At 47.9% G+C, this 19747-nt stretch overlaps 1 protein-coding gene across 1 annotated transcript in view; it reads left to right on the top strand.

Moving 5' to 3' along the window:
- LRP4 (LDL receptor related protein 4) overlaps positions 1 to 19747 on the top strand; it is a 101710-nt gene that overhangs the window by 44543 nt on the left and 37420 nt on the right. Inside the window, exons 2-5 of the mRNA XM_067558085.1 lie at positions 3072 to 3218; positions 15052 to 15168; positions 17431 to 17544; positions 18020 to 18136. Of these exons, the coding sequence (XP_067414186.1) occupies positions 3072 to 3218; positions 15052 to 15168; positions 17431 to 17544; positions 18020 to 18136 (495 nt within the window). The remainder of the gene's footprint in view (positions 1 to 3071; positions 3219 to 15051; positions 15169 to 17430; positions 17545 to 18019; positions 18137 to 19747) is intronic.

Here is a 19747-nt window from a genome sequence, read left to right as displayed (position 1 = left end):
GTGACATTCTAATGTGGTTATAAGGAGACATTTCTGCCTTGCTGATTTAATTGCCTGGAGGGGAGACACCCTGACTTCCGGCCCATTTCCAGATTCCTTTAGCTGACTGGGATTGAAACGTGAGACAGTTCCACACGGATGGGCACTTGGTTAGTTTCCGATCACACATGCCCTATTTTTAGAGAGAGCGCTCAAGAGCAAAGAATGAAGCTTCATTGAGTCTCCTCACACACACTGCACTCTTTTCCACTTTCCTTCAAGGTAATTCAGTGCTCTGGGGGGAACAGTCTTCTAATCTTTAGTCTTCTGGGTGTCTCCTTTTATAGACAGGGAGTATCAATAAAGTTCTGAGTATGCTATCTGTGAGAGAATAGAGCAAATTGTTGGATGCTGAGACTGAAATCCTGCCTCATTGAAATCAAGGGCAAAACTCTCATTGACTTCAATGGGGGTGCGATTTTACCCTTTATATTTGTAGAAGAGAGATACTGTTCTTCTGTGATTAGTTCTTTGCCACAAATTGTTTATTGCATAAATATAACTTGTATATAAAAATTCAAGCCTATTTCTCAGTGTTGGGGGGAGGGATTGTAGTATCTGTACAGCAGTGCAGCATCCTCTGCTTGTAGGGTTGCCTGGGTAAATCAGGGTTTATAAAATGCACTATTAGAAATAACCACAAAGCCAGTAAAACTAAAAATCACAAACCACAAAGTATGAAACCACTGAAGATCATAAAAGGCATGTGGGTTAACAATTTTATGTATCAATTTAGGCCAAATAAAATAGGTCTAGGTATATGTTGTCCACATAGGGCTGGACTTGATGACTTCTTGTGGTCCTTCCCAGCCCTACATTTCTATGATTCTATTATTTATGCAACTGTAGAACAGACTCTAATGCATAGGGCAGAGTGATGGCATCTGGGTAACATTCTGACTTGCCAGCTCACAACCGTGAATGCAGTGTGACCAGAGAGAGTGCTGACATGGCAGTTATACTGGGGTGGGAGGAATATTTTCAAACTAAAGTCATCAGTTGCAGCACACAGAGTGAATTCTTAATATTACTAGACAGCTGCAGTTATTCAGTTCTCTAAGCCCCACCATCATCCTGATATTTGGCAGCAAAACTAACTCCCCATAAAAATATACTTCTAATTTGCCATTCATCTAAAAAATAATTTGTAAAAGTTTTCCCCCAAGTTTGGGAGTTGACTGTCTTGGCACTTGACCTCTTGTTATTGGCAGATGCTACCTCAAATTGGCTGGCTCAAACTTGCTCTGGGCCCAATCCTGTGTTTTTATATTTGTATTCTGGTTTTTTTGTGGGAAGGGGACAACACTGAAACTGTAATGTCCCAACCACTTTACTTTATCTCCCAGATTGTTGCTTTATGGGAAGAGGTATCTTTTCCTTTGGAGCACAGTCAGAATTCAAACTAGCTGAGATGTGTTACCAGGTACTGTTGGGCATTATGGTAGAGTAATTGGTGCTTGATGAGGGGGTGACCATAGAAAGGGGTTAGGATAAGGACAACTTGAGAGTATGGAGATATAATGCAGTAGGCCTTTCTAGGCAGTGGTAGGCTCCCAGCAGAAGATTGTTTGCCCTCCCTTTCCCCTCACAGCCTCCTACCCATCGCATTCTCCTTGTCTGCCATACTGTGTTCCCCTAAACACACCCCTCAGTCTCCTCCTGCTCCCCACATTCCCCTCACTCCACAGTTTCCTGTCACATTTCCAGTATCGCCAAACCCAAATGTTCAAAATCCTGAGCCAGGCACCTAAAGATCATGAGATTGAAAAAAAAATGTTTTATTTTTATTTTCCTCCTGGTTTGTGAGCCCTTAGGATGCACTTGGGTCATGTGTGAACGCTTTTCTCCCTATGAGACTAGAAACTTCCTTTAAAATATCCCCAAGCTGAGATACTCGTGTAATTGCAGGACTCCAGGAGGACTTTAAGTAAAACGTCAACTATCATAAGAGTAGGCAACATTCTGTTACCTAACAGATTCACCCTGTCTGCTGTCACTATAGTTTCATTTACGGCCCTTCTGCATTCTCCTGGGAGTAGTGATTATCTTTGCTGGGGACAGCCTCACTTTCACTTGCAAAGATTAAAGGGACATGGTGGCCAACTTGCTGAGGGCAGTCTGTGGTTTCATCTCCCATCTTTATCAGTGAGACAGGTAACCATTTTGAATATGAATAAAACTTCACAAGATTGAAGGCAGAAATCTGAAAATCATGTGAGTGTTTAGCATCCCCAACAATGTTGTGAGACTTGGGATAAAATTGGAAGAGTTCTTGATTTGTGAATCAGAGAAATTAAAGATGCAAATGCCTAGTAAGACATCTTGTCCATCCATTCCTAAGGGACTAGTGGTGGAATATTCCCCATAGTCTGTTCTCTATGGCCTTTGTCCTCCTTTTTGTTGTTCTAGATGATGGGGCTCCCACCTGACCCCTTGGAAGTTGATGCCACAGCCACACCCATCTCACTGTTACAAATCTTCCCGAAGATTCAGCCCACATTTACTTTTGTTCAGTTTCATCTTGGATGGGTCCTGTGTTCTTCTCTTGTTTCCATGAGCTCCACCACCATGTGCACAAGGCAATGCGACAGCAACTGTCAGGAGTTGAGTTCAGATCACAGTTTTAGAGTCTGGAGGGGTCTGCTCTTATAGGAACCAGACTCAAGTAAAGAACAAAGATGTGCTGGTGACAAGGTGGCAATTACAATTACATTTAAGGAAGCCCAAATATTTCGTGCATTGCTCATCCCTAGGCCTCTTCCTGGCTGCTTGCTTTGTGCTGTTACCTCCATCCGGATAGCTTCACTCCAAGAATCTGGGCACATCTTTAGACCCCTTGGCTCAGCATTGTAAGGATGGAGGGTGTTTTTCTTTTTGCAATGGGTTGTATATATGTATGTGCATGTGTGTTGTGTATGGGGGGGAGGGAGGATAATTGTGATGTTGTGATGATGTTTCACTTTCTTTAAAACAATGGGGTCCCTTCTTCCTCTCTCTGATCATTTGATTATTTTCTTTCTCTCTCTCTGCAGGTGTAACAAGCAGCACAGACTGTTCCTGTGGACGCAGTCACTTTACTTGTGCAGTCAGTGCCTTTGGCGAGTGCACGTGCATCCCTGCTCAGTGGCAGTGTGATGGTGACAATGACTGTGGGGACCACAGCGATGAAGATGGCTGCAGTAAGGAAATAACTCCTTTTGTGTAGGCGTGTGAGTGCGCATGCTTGCGGTCATGTGCAGGCATGAGGGGTCGTGTGTGTGTGTGTGTGTGTGTGTGTGTGTCAAGGCGGAATATGAAGGTTTTAACTTTCCTTTACAGACCTGAGGACTCTGTCTGATTTAGAAGTTACAATGAGTTTGCCTTGATCTGTTTCCCACATGCTATCTGTCCTTTTTGACTGATTGTTTCTGCTTGGGAGAGGCCTATTTCTGGAATAGTAGGGAGCTACTGGTCAGAACAGAGGTACACTTGCAGAGCTATGCGTACAGGTAGCCCAGGATGGGAACAGCAGAGGCAGCTGTAAGTCAGAGTGGAGATCAAGGATGAGGCTTGCTCTGTGCTATGCCCATGTTCAGTCCCCAGCATGCTTTTTTTTTTTTTTTTTTTTTAATAAACTTGATTTAATCCTGTTTGAGCTAGTGAAAATAGTTTTAAACTAAAATTTAAAACCTGTGACCAAACAGACACACTAAATGAGCTGACCTCTCTGCTCTACCTTCCCTTCAAACCAATTGCCCTTGGTGTCTCCTTTGTCCCCTTGTACATTTTTGGGAGCCCCAGTGGCCCTGACTATATGAGACACTTTTACATTTTATCATCACAACAGCTGAGGTTCACTAAAGTGCTTGAGCTGACAGTCCCCATATTTCAGAACTGGGGAGCTAGTAGCTGGGGGGCTCTTGACTCTAAGACACCCATGGCCCCTGGTTTGACAGAGCTAGAATCCACTGACTCAGGACATTGTGCAAGGCCCATTCTTGCTTTCAGGACTGGTTGGGGGCAGGTGTGACGAATTGTGTGTTTCTTTTAGGGGAAGAGAATGTCTTCTTCCTCATGTGAAAGGGGCAGCTGCCCTGTAAATTGATTTGCGTTGTTGAGCTATATAGGTGGAGAAAATAAACAAATGTTCTGTGTGAGTGAGTATGTTCTGGATTAGTGTGCCCTCCCCCCATTTTAGGGGCTGCAGTTTTACCTACCCTGGGTGCTCTGTAAGGGGTGGGGAAAGCAGCCCTTCTAAGCTGCACTCCTGCCATTCATTCACCTGTTGCTATGGATTCCTGTGAGTGAGATCATCTGACAGCTGATGTCAGTGTCCATTTAGCTGTGTGCACAGATGAGAACTGATGAAAAGCTGGGCTCCCAGTGGACCTAGCAGAAAGAAAAGAATTAGAATGCAGAAATCTTTTCCCTAGGACCACAAGGAAATGCAGCTGCTTCCTTTACTCACCTCCTGGGGTTTCATAGATTCCATTGGGGGATAAAAGCTCAACTTGAAAGAATGACTTTTCTTCAAATGCCCTTGCACCCAAAGGGAATCCAGGCCTCTCCCTAATGGAGGAGGGGAAATCTTTCTCCATTCAGATGTGTGTCCCCACCTGACCTCCCCCTGGTTCCCACTGTTTTGACATCTATGTGGGAGAAAATTTCACCCCCCTGGTGGAATGGAATATTGGGGAATAACACTGATATTTCTCTGGCCCCTTTCTCTTCTCTGCTTAGGTGTAGGAGAATCCTGTGCTGCTGTTGGGAAGTTCCTTTCCTTCCCAATCTTGGTTCCTGCATCTCTGGACAGAATATTTAGAAAGATGGAAAACTCACAGGGGGCCCTAGCAATATGAGGGGAGCAGGATTCTGACATAAAGGTGACTAGTGAGAAGAGAACCAGAAAACCCTGTGCAGGAAGCAGGGAAATAATCAGAGACAATATTTGGAGAGTCCAGAAACAAACGAGGAGCAACAGGGATAGAATCTGCCCAGACCTGCAGGACTGGGCCCAAGGATGAAAAGCACAAAACCTCCAAGAAGAACCTTTATGTGCTGCAGGGGTGGGGATGGATGCCTGGGAGCCAGGGAAAATCTTGATACCTGAAAAGGGTGGGAAGAGAGAAGCAGGAACCCACCAGTTGTCTGTCTCAGGCTGAGTGTGGGGGAGTTGAGGCAGGAATATTTGGGGAAAAGGATCTGATAATCAAGCACCCTGGGCTGATTTTGAAAATTGGTCTTGCTGGCCTCCAGTGCACTTACTGAGCCATCAGGGAAATAAAGGAGAGAGGGTCTACTTGGGCTTCACACAAGTGAGTGGGAAGCCACTTAAATTGGGGAGGGGTGGAAAATTGATCTGTGATCAGATTGGCTGACCTCCATATGATTGGGAAGAAGAAGAAATACACAGAGCAGAAGCAGAGAACCAAATGACCTAGAAAGCCTGGGAATTTTAAGCACCAACATGAATCGGTCTGAGTGACTGACCCTTTACATCCAGGGATGGGAGATAACACAGCTGCAAACTGGGGGGCAGCTGTCATGAAAACAGCAAGTCTGAGACAGGAATGATTAGACCCCCTGCTGCTAGACTATTGTGTGTAGTTTTGGTCTCCACCATTTAGAAGGAGAGAGAGAAACTGCTAGAGCATGCAAAGAAGGGTAACAAAACATAAAATGGGAGAGGAGGTGGAAGGAGCTAAATTTATACAGGGTAGAAAAGTGACTTGAGGGGAGGGGTTTGGAAAATGAGCTGTCTCTATAAATACCTATAAGGTAACAGGATAAATAAAGGAAAATAATTCTTCTGGCACTATCCCGACTGTGAGCTGGAGCAATGATCTGGAGGGAAGGAAGGCAAAGCAGATGCTAGATGCTGGAGCTGAGGAGTTGGTGACTGTCAGAAAGGACTTTAAAAGAACCCTCCAAGCCCAGGACTATGTGACCATTCCCAGTAGCCAGGCTTAGAGAGGCACTCAGAACACTTCTACCTCATTAAGGCTGCTGTGTTGTATGAGAGGCTGTAGAACATGCATCATGCTGTGTGATATTACCAGCCTATAAGGGCCAGGACAGCCTTGTGTAGTGGGGTGCAGATGACTGGTATCTTTATTAATCTCCCACTCTGCCTGCCAATGATGGGGCCTGAAAATTCCCTGCTAAAGCCAATCATGCTGAATTTCTCTCCGAGCCTGGCTATTAGAGTTTTCCCAGAGACGTCTGACATTGTTGAGTTCTCACAAGCCCTTTGCAAAGCGCCTTTAGGAGCAGTGCCATCACAGCCCAACCCTTTCTTTGCTTAACTCTTCTCACTGCTCATTCAGCTTCTTCAACATCCATATGTTGTCCCAGTTAGAGTTCCAGCTATTGCCTCCTCCCCCTGTTGGATCCTGTGTGCTTCCAGCTCTCCTCACTCATTCTAGACTTGCCCTGTTTTCTGTCTGCTCATTTTCACCACGTCTAGAGCTCCTGAATTCTCAGGTAGCTTTTACTGGCATAAGTATCAGGCCGTAGGGTAGGATTGCACACCTCCCTTGCAGAAGTTAAAGGCACCATTGCCCAGTTAAGGCACCATTGAGATTCCTTGCCCAGTTAAGGCACCACTGAGATTCCTTGAAAACCATGGAGCTAGGATTCAAACTGGAATGAGTCATATGATCTATTCTGGCCCATGAATCTAATTCTGCGTAGCCACTTTATATTCCCACCTGAGACGGAAAAGAAAGTGCAGAGAGGATCCTTCAGCAATGTATGGTGCTCTAGCTCCTCCTCTGGCCAAGCAATGAAGTAATGTTTATGAGCTGGTGAGACAACCATGGCCACCTCCTGGGAGGAAGGGGATTGTGGGGACTTTAGAACTCAAAACCCCAAAGGCAGACAGTGACCCAGACCCAAGGTCTCTACTCTTTAAGGCAGGGCCTGTGTCTGAGTCTGTGTCCATAAAGTGGTGTATATGCTGGAGTAATTGAGCTAGCTAATTGCTGTTAACTAATTCTACATTAGTGCCATTTGTCCACTCCTTTGAAGTGGTGAAATTCTAATTGTCATGTGGGGAGGGCTTGAAATGGAAGGCAAACAAGAGAGCAACACATGCAACAATGAAAGCCGATGCGCCAGCCCAAAGTGGATGCAGGAGAGGGACACACAGAGAAGAACACTTCTTCCTTTAAGAGTGGGGAATATCTCAGGTTTTCAGCTCCCAGTCTAACCATGGTGGCTACCAACCTCCTCTGTCAAATCTTCTCCCAGAAGCGGGAAATCTCACTCCCACCCCAAATGAAAGTGTGCATGTGGGTGTATAGAGTTTTTCCTCTATATTTGGAGAAGGAATGCTCCAGTGAGTAAAGGCCTTGGAGTAGCCTCTAAATCTCCATTGCCAGCTATGAAGCAAGTTTGCATGGTTTCTGGTCAGTCACCCTCCCTATGTCTCCATGTTGTTACCCTCCTTCTTTTGCTCCAGCCCCTACCAGGCTTCCCAGAGGACTTGCTCAGTTTTATTGCATCAGAGTGTATCTGACTTGCACAGGGTCTTCCCCTGGCCCTCAGGATTATCAGTAATGGCCGGGGCAAGGAGAAACTTCCCTCTGCCAGCATATGTATTCTCTGCCTACCTCTCTGTGGCAGGGACTGCTTCCCTCCCAAAGCTGAACCCCTGCTATTATGGGAGCCATTTAATCCATATCATGTTTGCTTCCTACTCTGGATCATGTTTACAAGCCAAAGTGCTGTAGTAATATTAGTAATAAGCACCCTCGCAGCTGTCATGCTAGCTTCATAGACTTTCGGGTGTCAGCTCTTTGGCTCCATGAAAGCATCTGTTTTGGAACCACTTGCTACACGAGCCAGAGCAGCTCAGCTGCCTACACACCTTGTGCCAACAGAGCTGCCTGGGATTGTCCCTAACCAAAGCAGAGCATAGGCAGAAGACAGATCTTCATGTCTGCATTCACTTGCAAGTGCACCTGGCCCTTTTCCAGTCACTGGGAATGTTAATGTCTGTCTTTATAGATGTGGGTCCCACTTATGAGGCAGGGATGGGAGGACAACTGAGTAGATTCAGCCTCTGCTTTGACAAACTGGCCTTTCCCCAAAAGATTTGCCTTGCTCCATCCCAGCTGTCCCCTTTTGCATGGAGTCTTCCTGCTCTGATGAACATACTCCACCTGTTCTTGTATTGGCCCTGTTCTGCCTTTGAACCGTTGGCTCTTTGGGACAGGGACTTACTTGCTTGGCCTGGCATCCTATTGTGCAACATTTTCTGGACTTAAGGGGAGTGGGGGACTGGTTACTCTTTTGTCCAAGGTTACTGAAAGTGGGATAAAAGTCCACGGCTCTGAACCCAGTAGGAAGTGCAGACAGCTTCTCTTGAGCCACATGAGTGTGAACACATTTTGTTTGAGACATTCTCCTGGGCTCTGTATCTCTTCTCACCTATCACAACTGGGCTGTGTGTGAAACTGTTAAATTAATCTGTCCCAGATCAAAATTGTGAGGTGATGCTAAGGGTAAAAATCCTCACAGGAGCCTTTTGCTGTAGTTAGTGAAAATAAAAAAAACAAACACTCCACAAACCACATAACCATCACTCAAAAGTCAGGAATTTAAGAGTTCAGGTTAAACTTAAAAGAAACCCCAATCTTTGAAAGTCTGGAAATTCAGCTTAAAGTCCACAACCTACATTAACTCTGCCCCTGAAGAGATACCAGTCCCTCATCTGCCCTACTTTGCGGATTTTGGCTTTGAAGTTGGTTTAATTCATATCTATGAAACTATGAGACAAACCACATCATAGAAGATACGGTGCTCCTAGGCACCAGTCCTTGCCACTTCAGGCTCACAAAGAATTTGGTGCTGGTTGCAGGTGGTGGTCCCTTTCTATTTCTCTCTGACCTTTGCACAGCTCATGGGGGAGTCCAGATTTTCTGACAGTACATTTGAACGTAGAATTCAGTGATACCGCTGGAAGGAGTGTTTTCTATTTTGGCTTCTGGAGAAACAATAGTAAAATGCAGTGGCCCTTGCTGAGCAACCTGATTTCTCCTCAAGGCTGGATTAAGGGACTCCACCCTCTATTTTGGGCCTCCTGCACATTCTGCTGGTTTCCTTTAGCTAGGTAAGCATCAGCAACTAACAAAGGCCATGTCCCTGGCCTCTGCCTGTGGAACAGACCTGTGTGAAGTACTCTCAGCTGGAAAACAGCATGGTGAGTTGTTTGTGAGGCTCAAACCCAGCCTGGTGATAGTGTTAAGAAGTGTTAATGTAGAGTCTGTGAAGAATATAAAGAGGAATCTCTTGTTCTTGGTGTCACCCCAAACACCCTGGGGTCTGGTAAGGGTTGCGAGGCACTTGCTTTCCTGGGTGCCAGACGATCTCTGCCACAGCACACAGCAGGGCTGGAATGTTCCAAGGACTGTGGGACATGATTCAGGCTGTTCATCTTTCGTGACTTTTTTCCCCCGTGACCATAAAAAGTAGCTCTGGTAGTGGGTACAAGCAGGCCTATGGTAGACAGAGCTCTGCTGAAATCTTGGATGTTTTCCTGTGTGATTGTGCAATAAGGAAAAGTACAAGGAAGTGGTCAGTAGTTCAAAGGGCTTTTTTCTCTTCGTCAGGGCAGTAGACAGATTGTGCTCTTCTTGTGTTTGATCCTTGGCCAGTTTAGTTCCTCTCTGAGAGCCCCATCCTAACCCTTGTTTCCTACTAGGTATCTCTTCTCTTAACTAGGGGTCAGGAGCTGGTCCACTCTCCTCAATCCCCTGCACTTGTTACTGTTGCATCCTGCATCTCCCCTTCTGCTACCTCACTCTTTGTTCTTCTCAGCATTAAACACACTAGGAAAATGTAAGAGGATTTTCTGTGCTTGTATCACCAGTAATGGAAGGGCATGGGTAGATTGGGTTTAGGTATGTTTACTACCATGTTATTTACCTGCTATGAATAGGTGGTGAAAATATTTGTCCTGTCTTCGTTAGTTTCCAGAGCCCTGCAAATCCGTGGATATCCACTTGGTAGCCACAAACCATTTTTGCAGATTGCGAATGGATGCAGATCCAAATTTTATATTTAAAACCCTGCAAATCTGCGGATATCTGCGGATCATTTTTGCGGATCGCGGATGCGATGTAGATACAAAATTTGTATCCATGCAGAGCTCTATCCACTGGTGCAGAAAAATGTCTATAAATGTTCCTATTTAAACCTTGCACCTCCCAGGGGTGGGTAAATATCATCTATCATTTCACAGGTGGGGAAACCGAGATACATAGAAGTGAGAGACTCTCCCAAGGTCACATAACAGTCAGTGTCAAAGCTGGGAAGGCAAGCCAGGGATCCCGATTTTCAGTCCTCTAACCACTATCCCACTGTGCCTTGGTGACTCTCTCTGCCAGTAGGAGGGTTTAGAGGGGATTTGTTGCTGTTTATCCTGGATTGTCCTGTACCCTCATCTGAGTGGAAAAGGTTTCATGAAACTGTCTAACAGGAGGGTAGGTTAGTGAGGAAACTAATAACATGGACTATGACAGAGGTATTGTAGAGGTGCCAGCTGCAGCTGCATGCTTATGTACAAGTTGAGTTTTACACTTAAAGCTGGAATTAGCTCTTGATTATGTATAAAGAACGCAGTGTACCCTCCCCAAAACGAGAGCACTTTCTCTAGGAGTACAGAATGAATTTTTTACAGAGTAAATCCATTTGTTTGAGTTAAAATTAATTAAAAATGAGTCCTCTGAGACAATGGTTCTCAACCAAGGGTATGGATACCCCTGGGGGTATGCAGAGGTCTTTCAGGAGGTACATCAACTCATCTAGATAGTTGCATAGTTTTACAACAGGCTACATAAAAAGTACTAGTGAAATCAGCACAAACTAAAATTTCATACAGACAATGACTTGTTTATACTGCTCTACATACTAAACACTGAAATGTTAGTACAATATTCATATTCCAGTTGCTTTATTTTATAATGATATGATAAAAATGAGAAAGTAAGCAATTTTTGAGTAATAGTGTGCTGTGACACTTCTGTATTTTTATGTCTGAATTTGTTAGCAAGTAGTTTTTAAGTGAGATGTAACTTGGGGGTATGCAAGACAAATCAGACTCCTGAAAGTGGTACAGTAGTCTGGAAAAGTTGAGAGCCAGTGCTTTAAGAAGTAGTGCCTTTTTGTCCAGAATTGTCTTAACAATGGAATAACACTCTAAAATAAACTTTAACTGTATGGAAAGTTTGAAATGCAGAGGCTATATTTGGGGGAAAAAAAAAAGTGTTCTTAACTTGGGTTAGCTAGCTAGTATTAGTGTTGGCTAACTCAGGTTAAAAGAGCGCTGAAGATATGGCAACTCCGTTTTTAGGCTTGCACTCAAGCTGCTAACCTGAGTGAAAAGTTGAGTTGCAGTGTCTTCGCTGCTGTTTGAAATCCAAGTTAGCTAATGTGGGTTAGCTAAGCCCCCCCCCAGCCCAGGGTACTGGACTAGCTGGACACTAGCGGTCTGGTCTGGGCAGGCAATTCCTATGTTCTGTGAAACTTCAGCCTTCATTCATCAGCCTCATTTTGGGTTTCTTTACAGGGGGCTCTTGTGGAAGAGGGGATTCTATCTGCACCCTGCTGTCGTCTGGACTGGCAGACACCCTTGTTTGCTGGGGCAGCAGTGGGTCCTTCTTTGCATGTAGCAGTTTCTCTGTGTGTCATTTTTTCTCTTTCCTTGTTCCTGAAGCTTATTTTTCATATTTAAGGAGAGTATGAAATTGGCTGAACTGTTCCTTGTAGGGGTGGAATTTCATTTTGTGCAGTTACCTCATGGAGTTCAATGGGATGTTGGTATCAGATCTGAACCAGTGCTAATGGCCTAAACCTCTGGGAGCCTGAAAATTCTTCCCTGGAGATTCAGTATGCAAATTCCCTTCCAGGCGGCTCCTGCACAGCCCTTTGGTGATTAGTCATGCTGGGATTGGGGAGCGCAGACAGTAATGCACATGCTGTGTGTGTGTGTGTGGGGAGGGGGGATGTTTTTAGTCTTGAGACTGCAGCTGAGGCCAGGAAGGGTCTGGTCTGTGTGCAGTCTACAGAGGCTGCACTGAGGGGAGAGAGGGCAGAGCTATGCGCTTGTCTTGTCTCTCTAGTTCCAAGAACTTGCACTTCCTGTTTGGTGTGTTTGGAAGTAAAGTTTGGGGAGGAGGATGTGGCCCCTCGTTCCTGCCCTGGGTCAGGAGGGGAAATCCAGTCTCCATGTTCATTCGGCATTGGGATCCTCTAGGAGGAGGCTGGTGCAGGTGCGCACCCTCTCTCGAGGGAGCACATGCTCTAAGAAAATGAACCAGCAGCTAGAAACCTGCTCCTCTGTTGAGTCTCTGATGTGTGACCTTAGAGTCATGTGTGCATGCCTTCATCTCCTTCCAGGCCTCAGACAGGTGGGAGGGTACGTCCACACAGAGAGCGGCAACCAGCGGCAGTAAGACTCAGAGCTTGGGTCAATAGACTCGGATTTGTGCTACGGTGCTAAAAATAGCTGTGAAGACATTAGGGCTCGGAATCCTTGGGAGAGGGGTGGGCTTCAGTGCCTGGGCTGAGCCACCACGTTTACACAGCTATTTTTCATTCCATAGCCTGAGTCCTGGACTCTGAGACTCATTGCTGTGGGCTGTGTAGATGTAGTCAAAAGGGCTCAGTGTGATTTGAACACAGGTCTTTATAGAGTCCTAGGCAGTAAAAATGGAAAAGGCCTTTTGGATCCTCCAGTCTGTCTCCCTCGGGCCACTGTAGGATTCTATAGGGATTTATCCAATGCTGTTTTAAATGCTCTGTGTGGTGGGGCATCTGCTCCTTCTCTGGGGAGAATGTTCTACACCCGGAGACATCTCATTGCCAGGAAGTTTTTCTTCATATTTGGCCTACTTCTACCCTTTTAATTTCAGCTGATTGCACCTACTTATATCTGTATGCATCACTCTAAATAGGTGGATGAAATATTAATTCTGAAAGTTCTTGTGTCTTGTTTTGAGTCCCCTAAACTTCTGTAAAATTGTATTGTACCTTACAACCTTTGTTTAGTTACAAAGGATCTTTAAGACCAGTCATTGGCTGTGGCAGGATTAGAGTTCATGTCCTCTTGGCTTCCAGCCCTTTGCCTCGCCAGCCATCTCATGTAGCTTTTGCTATGATGGGAGGGGGAACTGTTCATTTCGGTTTCCTCCTTGGAATGGCACTATCCGCTGGAAGAGCTAGAATTGCAGTATATGATGATGATGAAAGGTAAAACCGTGTTGTAATGATTACCTCGTTTAAGAGAGTAAGAGTGGGATGGAAAGTGGGAGCCCCAAATGGGAGTCAAAGAACCACACTCAGCACTTAAATGGTGCTAGGTGCCTTAGAATACCTTAGCTACAAAAGGGTGACAAACAGGCTGAGATGCAAAGGGACTACACACTGAGGAACTGGGGAGGGGTTTAGAGGTGCCCTGTGTTAGGAGATGAGTCCTCTCCCAGGGTGCACGAAGCAGAGAAAAAACCCAGCAAAAGGACTTGAAGTTGCCCTTAGGAAGGGGGAACTGTGTGTCTGTGTGTGAGGCGGAGCAGGCCCTAGGCCTCTTGCATCTTTGTGCTGTCAACTTGGGAGCTCTCTGGGACTGGCACTTGGTTCTTTGCCATTTTCCACCTACAGCACAGAGCCATGCACACTTCTGGGCCGAGGTCCCTAATATCCTGGCTGAGAAGGAAGAATGCTGGGTCTTAGAGAGAGGCCTTTTAGGAGGGTTAGTGAAGCTAGTGGAACCAGGGGTGCAGGCACTTTCTCTGCGGGTTCTGTGAAGCTCCAGGAGGTGCTGTCCCATGCTGAGTTGAATCCTGTTATGGTCCCAAGTAGGTCATATTAAGTAGGAATGCCCTTGGGGTGCCTCGGTCTAATCTGCACAGGGTACACAGGATGTTGGCAGCAATTCTGAGCTGTGGGGGACCGGAGGATTGAGGGGGCTGGGAAAGTGGAAAGTGTGGCCATCCAGTATGTTCTCTTTAGCCCACAGGGAAATATGCCCCTTCCCTTGTCTATTGTGTTGCTGCCATATTCACCCCACCACCCAACCTGTTAGGCGGGGGAGGGGCAATGAGCCTAGTAGAGCAGCACTGGCCTGGTTGCTGACAGCTGGGACATGCTATCAGCAGGCTGGGCTGGGATGAAAGCATTTGAGACCCAGCCTTTCCCTTCTTTGCTCCTCTTTGTATCATTAAGGTAACATTGTTCTTTGGAGAACACCTGTCAGGAGCAGAGCCCTGTGCTGCCTCCTTCCCACAGCAGCTGGCAGCACTTGAAAGCATGAATCTCCCAGGGCTGAGTGTTCCTCTCATCTGCGAGGGTAGGGCAGGGTTGGGCTTATGCTCTCCCTCAAATTCCAGCCTTGTGGATGCTCACAGGCCCCTTTGAAGCCACAGTCCAGCAGCTCCCCTTTGTTGCTACTCACTGTACTCATAAAGGAGTCCCCTCCATTCTCCTGCTCCTTCCTACAATGCCTGGATTCTGCCATATACTGTGTCTGGGACAGAGTGGAGTGTCTTCAGCCAGTGTGCTGCTGCCTTCAGCTCCTTCTTATGAGCCCTTGAAACAACACCCCATTGGGAGAGTTCCCTTATCCCCCACGCACTATGAGAGGCTGGACAGGTGCCTCATAAACCCCACTACTCAACAGCATCACTTCTGACAGCTGCTGTCCTGAACAGCTTGCAGTGTAATGGACAAGGGAGGACAGGAGGACCTGAGGGAAGATTTGAGATACATTTTTATGTTGCTAACTCTCTTTTGAACATCAGGAAGGAAATGAAACTACAGGGAGGGGACCAGGCTGGGGAGAGTTGCCTTGAGTAGGAGATGGGAAAGGGAGAAGGAGCTGAATGGGGCGTTGTGACTGGGCCCCAGTATTGGGATGGTCGGTGCTCCTGTGATGATGCAGCACCCCTCAGTGCTAGTGGGAATGGGGAAATGGTTGTTACGGGAACTCTACTGCAGGCACATAGTGAGTTGTCTCCTTTCTCCTGTGTTCAGTGCTGCCTACTTGCTCGTCCTTGGATTTCCATTGTGACAATGGGAAGTGTATCCGGCGCTCCTGGGTCTGTGATGGAGACAATGATTGTGAAGATGATTCTGATGAACAGGACTGCCGTAAGTTAACCCTTCCAGGGGAGAGTGAGTTGCTGCTGAAAGGATAGGTGCCACATTGGCTTTCTAGGCCTCTGGGAAGCTAGCACCCAAACAGTTAACCAGTGTTAACTTGGTTGACATGGGAGTTTTTCTCCTCAATCAGACCCATGGCCCACATAATTCCGCATGCTGCATCTAGCAGAGGCCAGTACCTGATGCCTTAGATGAGGGTGACCCTCCCCCACTGCACCTGGCCAGTCAGTTGTGTGGCTCTTTATCCTGGGGGAGGGGATGCTTCCCGGTCCCAGCTGGAGAACAGTTTATGCCCTGCAGCCTGCTAGTTAATGTCCCATGAAGCACTTCCCCAAGCTTCACAGTGAGCCGAGCTGCTCACGTGCTCCTTGTTCATGGAAATGCCTAACCCCTGCTAAATCCCACTAAACTGTTTGTCTGGCTGATTTCCTGTGGCCTCAGGTTCCACTGTCTGACTCCGCTGCTGTGTGGGGCCATCCTCAGGGTCCTCTCCCTGCAAACAGCTTCTCCGAGGAGAGTTTTGCAGGGACATTGGCTTGGCCAGTAGCCCCGTTGCCCTGAGACATGGCAACCTGGCACCACATGAGAGAGCCTTAGACCAGCCTCAAAAGAGCCCTGCCTGTACCACACTAGATCTGGCAGCACCTACAGCTGGTGTCATGCCAGTAACGTCGTCCATGGAATTTGAATGGAAACATACCTGATCCCTTGCAGCTCCGCCCTCTCCCTTCTGTGCTGGGGACAGGGGTTACTTGGGGAAGTCTTTTGTAAGTAAAAGCTGTCAGTGATTGAAGTGCCCCTCCCTCTCCATGGTTGCCTCATTGCTCCCATCTCAGTGACTGTTCGCATGTGCCAGAGATCCAGCTTTTCCTGCAGCGCACATCAACAATGGCTCTCTGGAGCTGCACCTGACATTAGGGCTGGTGCCAGAAGCTAAACCATGTGCTGCCTGGCCAGTGCTCTCAACTACTTGACGCACATTTCTCCCTGGGCACGCTGAATGAAGGAGGAGTGTGCAGGGTGCTCCATGTGTATGTGCTCTTGAGCCCACTCCCCGAGCTCTTGGTGACCTCCTTCCACCACCCAAACAACTGCAGAGCTTAACTCATGCCCACGTAGTGCCATTTTCAGCCCCCGCAATGCTCACCAGGGGACTCTAGCTATTTAATGAGGGCTACACCCTAATCTCTGCCCCTTATATAGACTGGGGTGGGTGGGGAATTAGGCTCTGTGGGTTGAAGATTTTGTGTGACAGTTTGGATGGGAGAACTAAGCCTAGCTTTCAATGTTCTTTTCCATGCCTTTCTCAATCCATAAAGCTCATTAATCAGGGCCAGCTCACATGGACATTCCTCTGGGCAGAGATTGGGATGTCCATAGATTTGGGGTGCAGGTGTTTGGTCATTTAAGGCAGTATTTTCCAGATCCATTCCCTAACCCACCTTGGGACAGCAGAGCGGCAAGGCAGGGGTGGCAATTTTAATGGGAAATCTGAGCCCAAATTTGGTGTTGCTGAGAGGGACCCTTCCTCATGACTGTTACATATCAGCAAATCTAGGGGAAACAGGAGACCTAGCAAACCAATATTATGTGCAGGACCCAGCAGCAAGCTTCTGCTCCTGTATGGGGATAACACACAAGAGGGAAGTATTGGTGAGAAGCAGCCTTATCCCCTGCAGAGCAGAATGCTGATGTGACACAGGACTGGCTTCTCTGGCACCTGAAGCCAAGACCGTGCTTGAGCATGTGTGCTTTGATGCTTAGGGTTGCTTTTTCTCCTGCTTCCCCTCAGCATCTCCCCTCCTGAGAGGGCAGGTTTGGCATGGCCATGGCAGGGACGTAAAGCTGCAGTTTGAGCAATGTGTGCCTGTTTTCATAGTGATGAAACTTATTTATTCCTTTAGAAAGGAGCCAGTGTTGCCTTTTGTCCAGGCAGGGATCATTCGAGCCTGCTGTTGGGCTGGGAAACAGCCTTAACACAGGGTGGGCATGTTCTCGGGGCTGCAGAGTTTGGGATTCAGTGCCCAGGCTTGGCATGGAGGAGATTCTCTTCTGGAACACTGTGCTGACTTTGGCTCTCTCTAACCCCCACCGCATATTGCCCTGTGGTGGTGGGGGACAAGTGCCCCATCGTGGTGGCACCCCCTTGGAGGGCATTGTTCCAAAGGGCCCTTTTGTGCTGGGCCAAAGACTTGGCTCTGTAAGGCAAATCTGCTTGTCTTCATCTCACTCTCAGCTGTATCCTTGTAGCACCACGAGAGTGTGAGGAGGATGAGTTCTCGTGTCAGAATGGATATTGCATCCGCAGCCTGTGGCACTGTGACGGTGACAACGACTGTGGTGACAACAGCGATGAGCAGTGTGGTGAGTGGCATGACCGTGTGAATGCCATTAATGGGGTGCCTGCGTGGTCGGCCTTGGACAGCTACTTACCAAGAGGCTTGCATACGCTCCAATCCACTGGGTGCTAGTGATCTCCTAAAGCATGGTAATGCCACACACTTGGCTTGCCTGAGATGGGCAGCTAGGGAGATGCTTACCAGGATTACTGTTTGGGATCTGAGGCTGTGGGCTTCTTTTCCAAGCAGCAGCTCAGCCTGCTGTCATTTGCCCATCATTTGCTGGGACCTGTTGTTTCTTGACACAGAGCTCTGAATTCTTGAGGATTCCTTTTTAATCCAACACTCAGTGCTAATAAGAATGAGCACTGATGGTGTGCCCAGGCACCAGAGGGCATGGGTGTGTTTGGATGCCCTGGGGGATTCAGTGGGTGGCACAGGCATCTTTGGGTGCCCTGGGGGACCTGGGCTTTGATGGTACTGCTGTCTCTGGCCTGCAGACATGAGGAAATGTTCGGAGAAGGAATTCCGCTGCAGTGATGGCAGCTGCATAGCTGAGCACTGGTTCTGTGACGGCGATACGGACTGCAAAGATGGCTCGGATGAGGAGAGTTGCCGTAAGTACCTCCTTCCTTTGTAGCCATGGGAGCTGGCCCCTTGGCACTGCTGCCAACCTGGCGTCCAGTGTGCCTTCTGTAATAGATGTTGGAAATGGACAGGCCCTGTTTGTGCTAGCAGCTTCACTGTGTTCAATCCCTGATGCTGGGGACCATCCCCAACCCCATGGTGCAACAAATACCGTACAGCTCTCTGTCTGATTGGTAACCTGGACTGGCTGCTGCTCCCTTCCGCTCCCAGGCTTGTGTGACCTTGAGTGAGAGCCAGAGATCCTGTGCACCACAAAGTGGCCAAGTAGTGAAGTGGGGAAGGAGAGGAAGGATTCCTCCCCTCCTTCCCCTCCTGCTTTGATTCCAGGGAGAATGCTAATGGCGGCGCCAGCCCACTGGGAGCCTCCGAGCCTGCACACCCTTTGGGTGCCACCTGAGCTCTTCACTTGCATATTTTGTTGAAAATGTTGTCCAGTATTAGCTAAGTGTATAAAAGAGCTGGGAGCCGATCTGCAGCCGTGGGGGAGCCAGGAGCAGCTGTCCCCCTTCTACAGGCCTGTGGCGACATGGGCAGGATCCTGTTACTTCCCCCCACCCCCTTCCTCTTGAGTCTCTAAGCAGCAGTTAGTGTCTATGGAAGTTGCAGAGCTCCCCTCCCCCACCCCACTCTCAAGGGCATTTCGCAGAATTTGTTCTAGATAGGAGGAAACTTCAAAAGGCTCTGGGAGGGGGATCAGGGCCGCCAGCTCCTGAAGGGCGGGAGGGTGTGTGGGGGAGGGGGAGTTGTCTTTTATCTCTCCAGATAATGAGAGCTGGCAGGGAGCCAGCCAGGGCTGCAAAGATTTCTGAGCCGGGAAAGGGCTCTGAGAGGAAGCCAGCCTCCCTCCCACTTTCCAGCTCCCCTGCCTGTCCCTTCTCTGCTGGCCATGGACAGGCCCTGGGGAAGGGAGAGGGAGACATTCCAACCTTCCGCTGCATGGCGGGGTGGGGTAGAAATGGTATCCACTCCGCTCAGGCTTGGTGTGTGTTTCCCAAAGCCTGTCTAGTCCCTTTTCCTACTCTATAACTATTTTATTTTTATTTGGATAGCACAGTCTGTCTCCTACTCTCTTTTTACCCCCTCTCTGTGGCTGCCAGCTACCCTCTCTTCCCCAACCCCACTGCCTGCCTTTCATCTCTGTAGAAGAGCACCTGGAGCCAGTCAGCTGGGCTCCTATTCAGCATCTGGACATCAGACACTGGCATGAAGTAAAGCTCTTATTGGGTATCTGTTACCTTTGCTCACCGTTCCCAGCAGTGCAGTTCTGAGGGCCGGTTCTGTATGAATCTTGGCAGGGGCAGCTTTCGGCCCAGTCCCCATCCTAAAGCCTCGCCGTGATTCCATAGATCACCAAGTTATTAGCTGGGTTCGTCAGCCTGAGTTCCATGTGTTTGAATGTTGCCGTTCCATCTCTGGCCAGTGTTGCACAGCTCCCTGCCCAGGTGAGGGAGGAATTCAGTTTCCGTTGCATTGAGCTCTCCAGGAATTGCTGGGTGAGGGCACCTTCCTGTACAGCACACTGCTGTCCCAGAGCAGGGCAGCGGGCAAACTCTCGGCTAAGAATGTGCCAGGTTCTGCAC

The sequence above is a fragment of the Emydura macquarii genome, unplaced genomic scaffold, assembly GCF_026122565.2.
Source record: "Emydura macquarii macquarii isolate MOO-44397 ecotype Brisbane River unplaced genomic scaffold, CSIRO-AGI_Emac_v2 contig_1876, whole genome shotgun sequence".
Lineage (NCBI taxonomy): Eukaryota > Metazoa > Chordata > Testudines > Chelidae > Emydura > Emydura macquarii.
The sequence above is the reverse complement of the archived record's forward strand: the minus strand, read 5'-3'. Positions and strand labels throughout refer to the sequence as shown.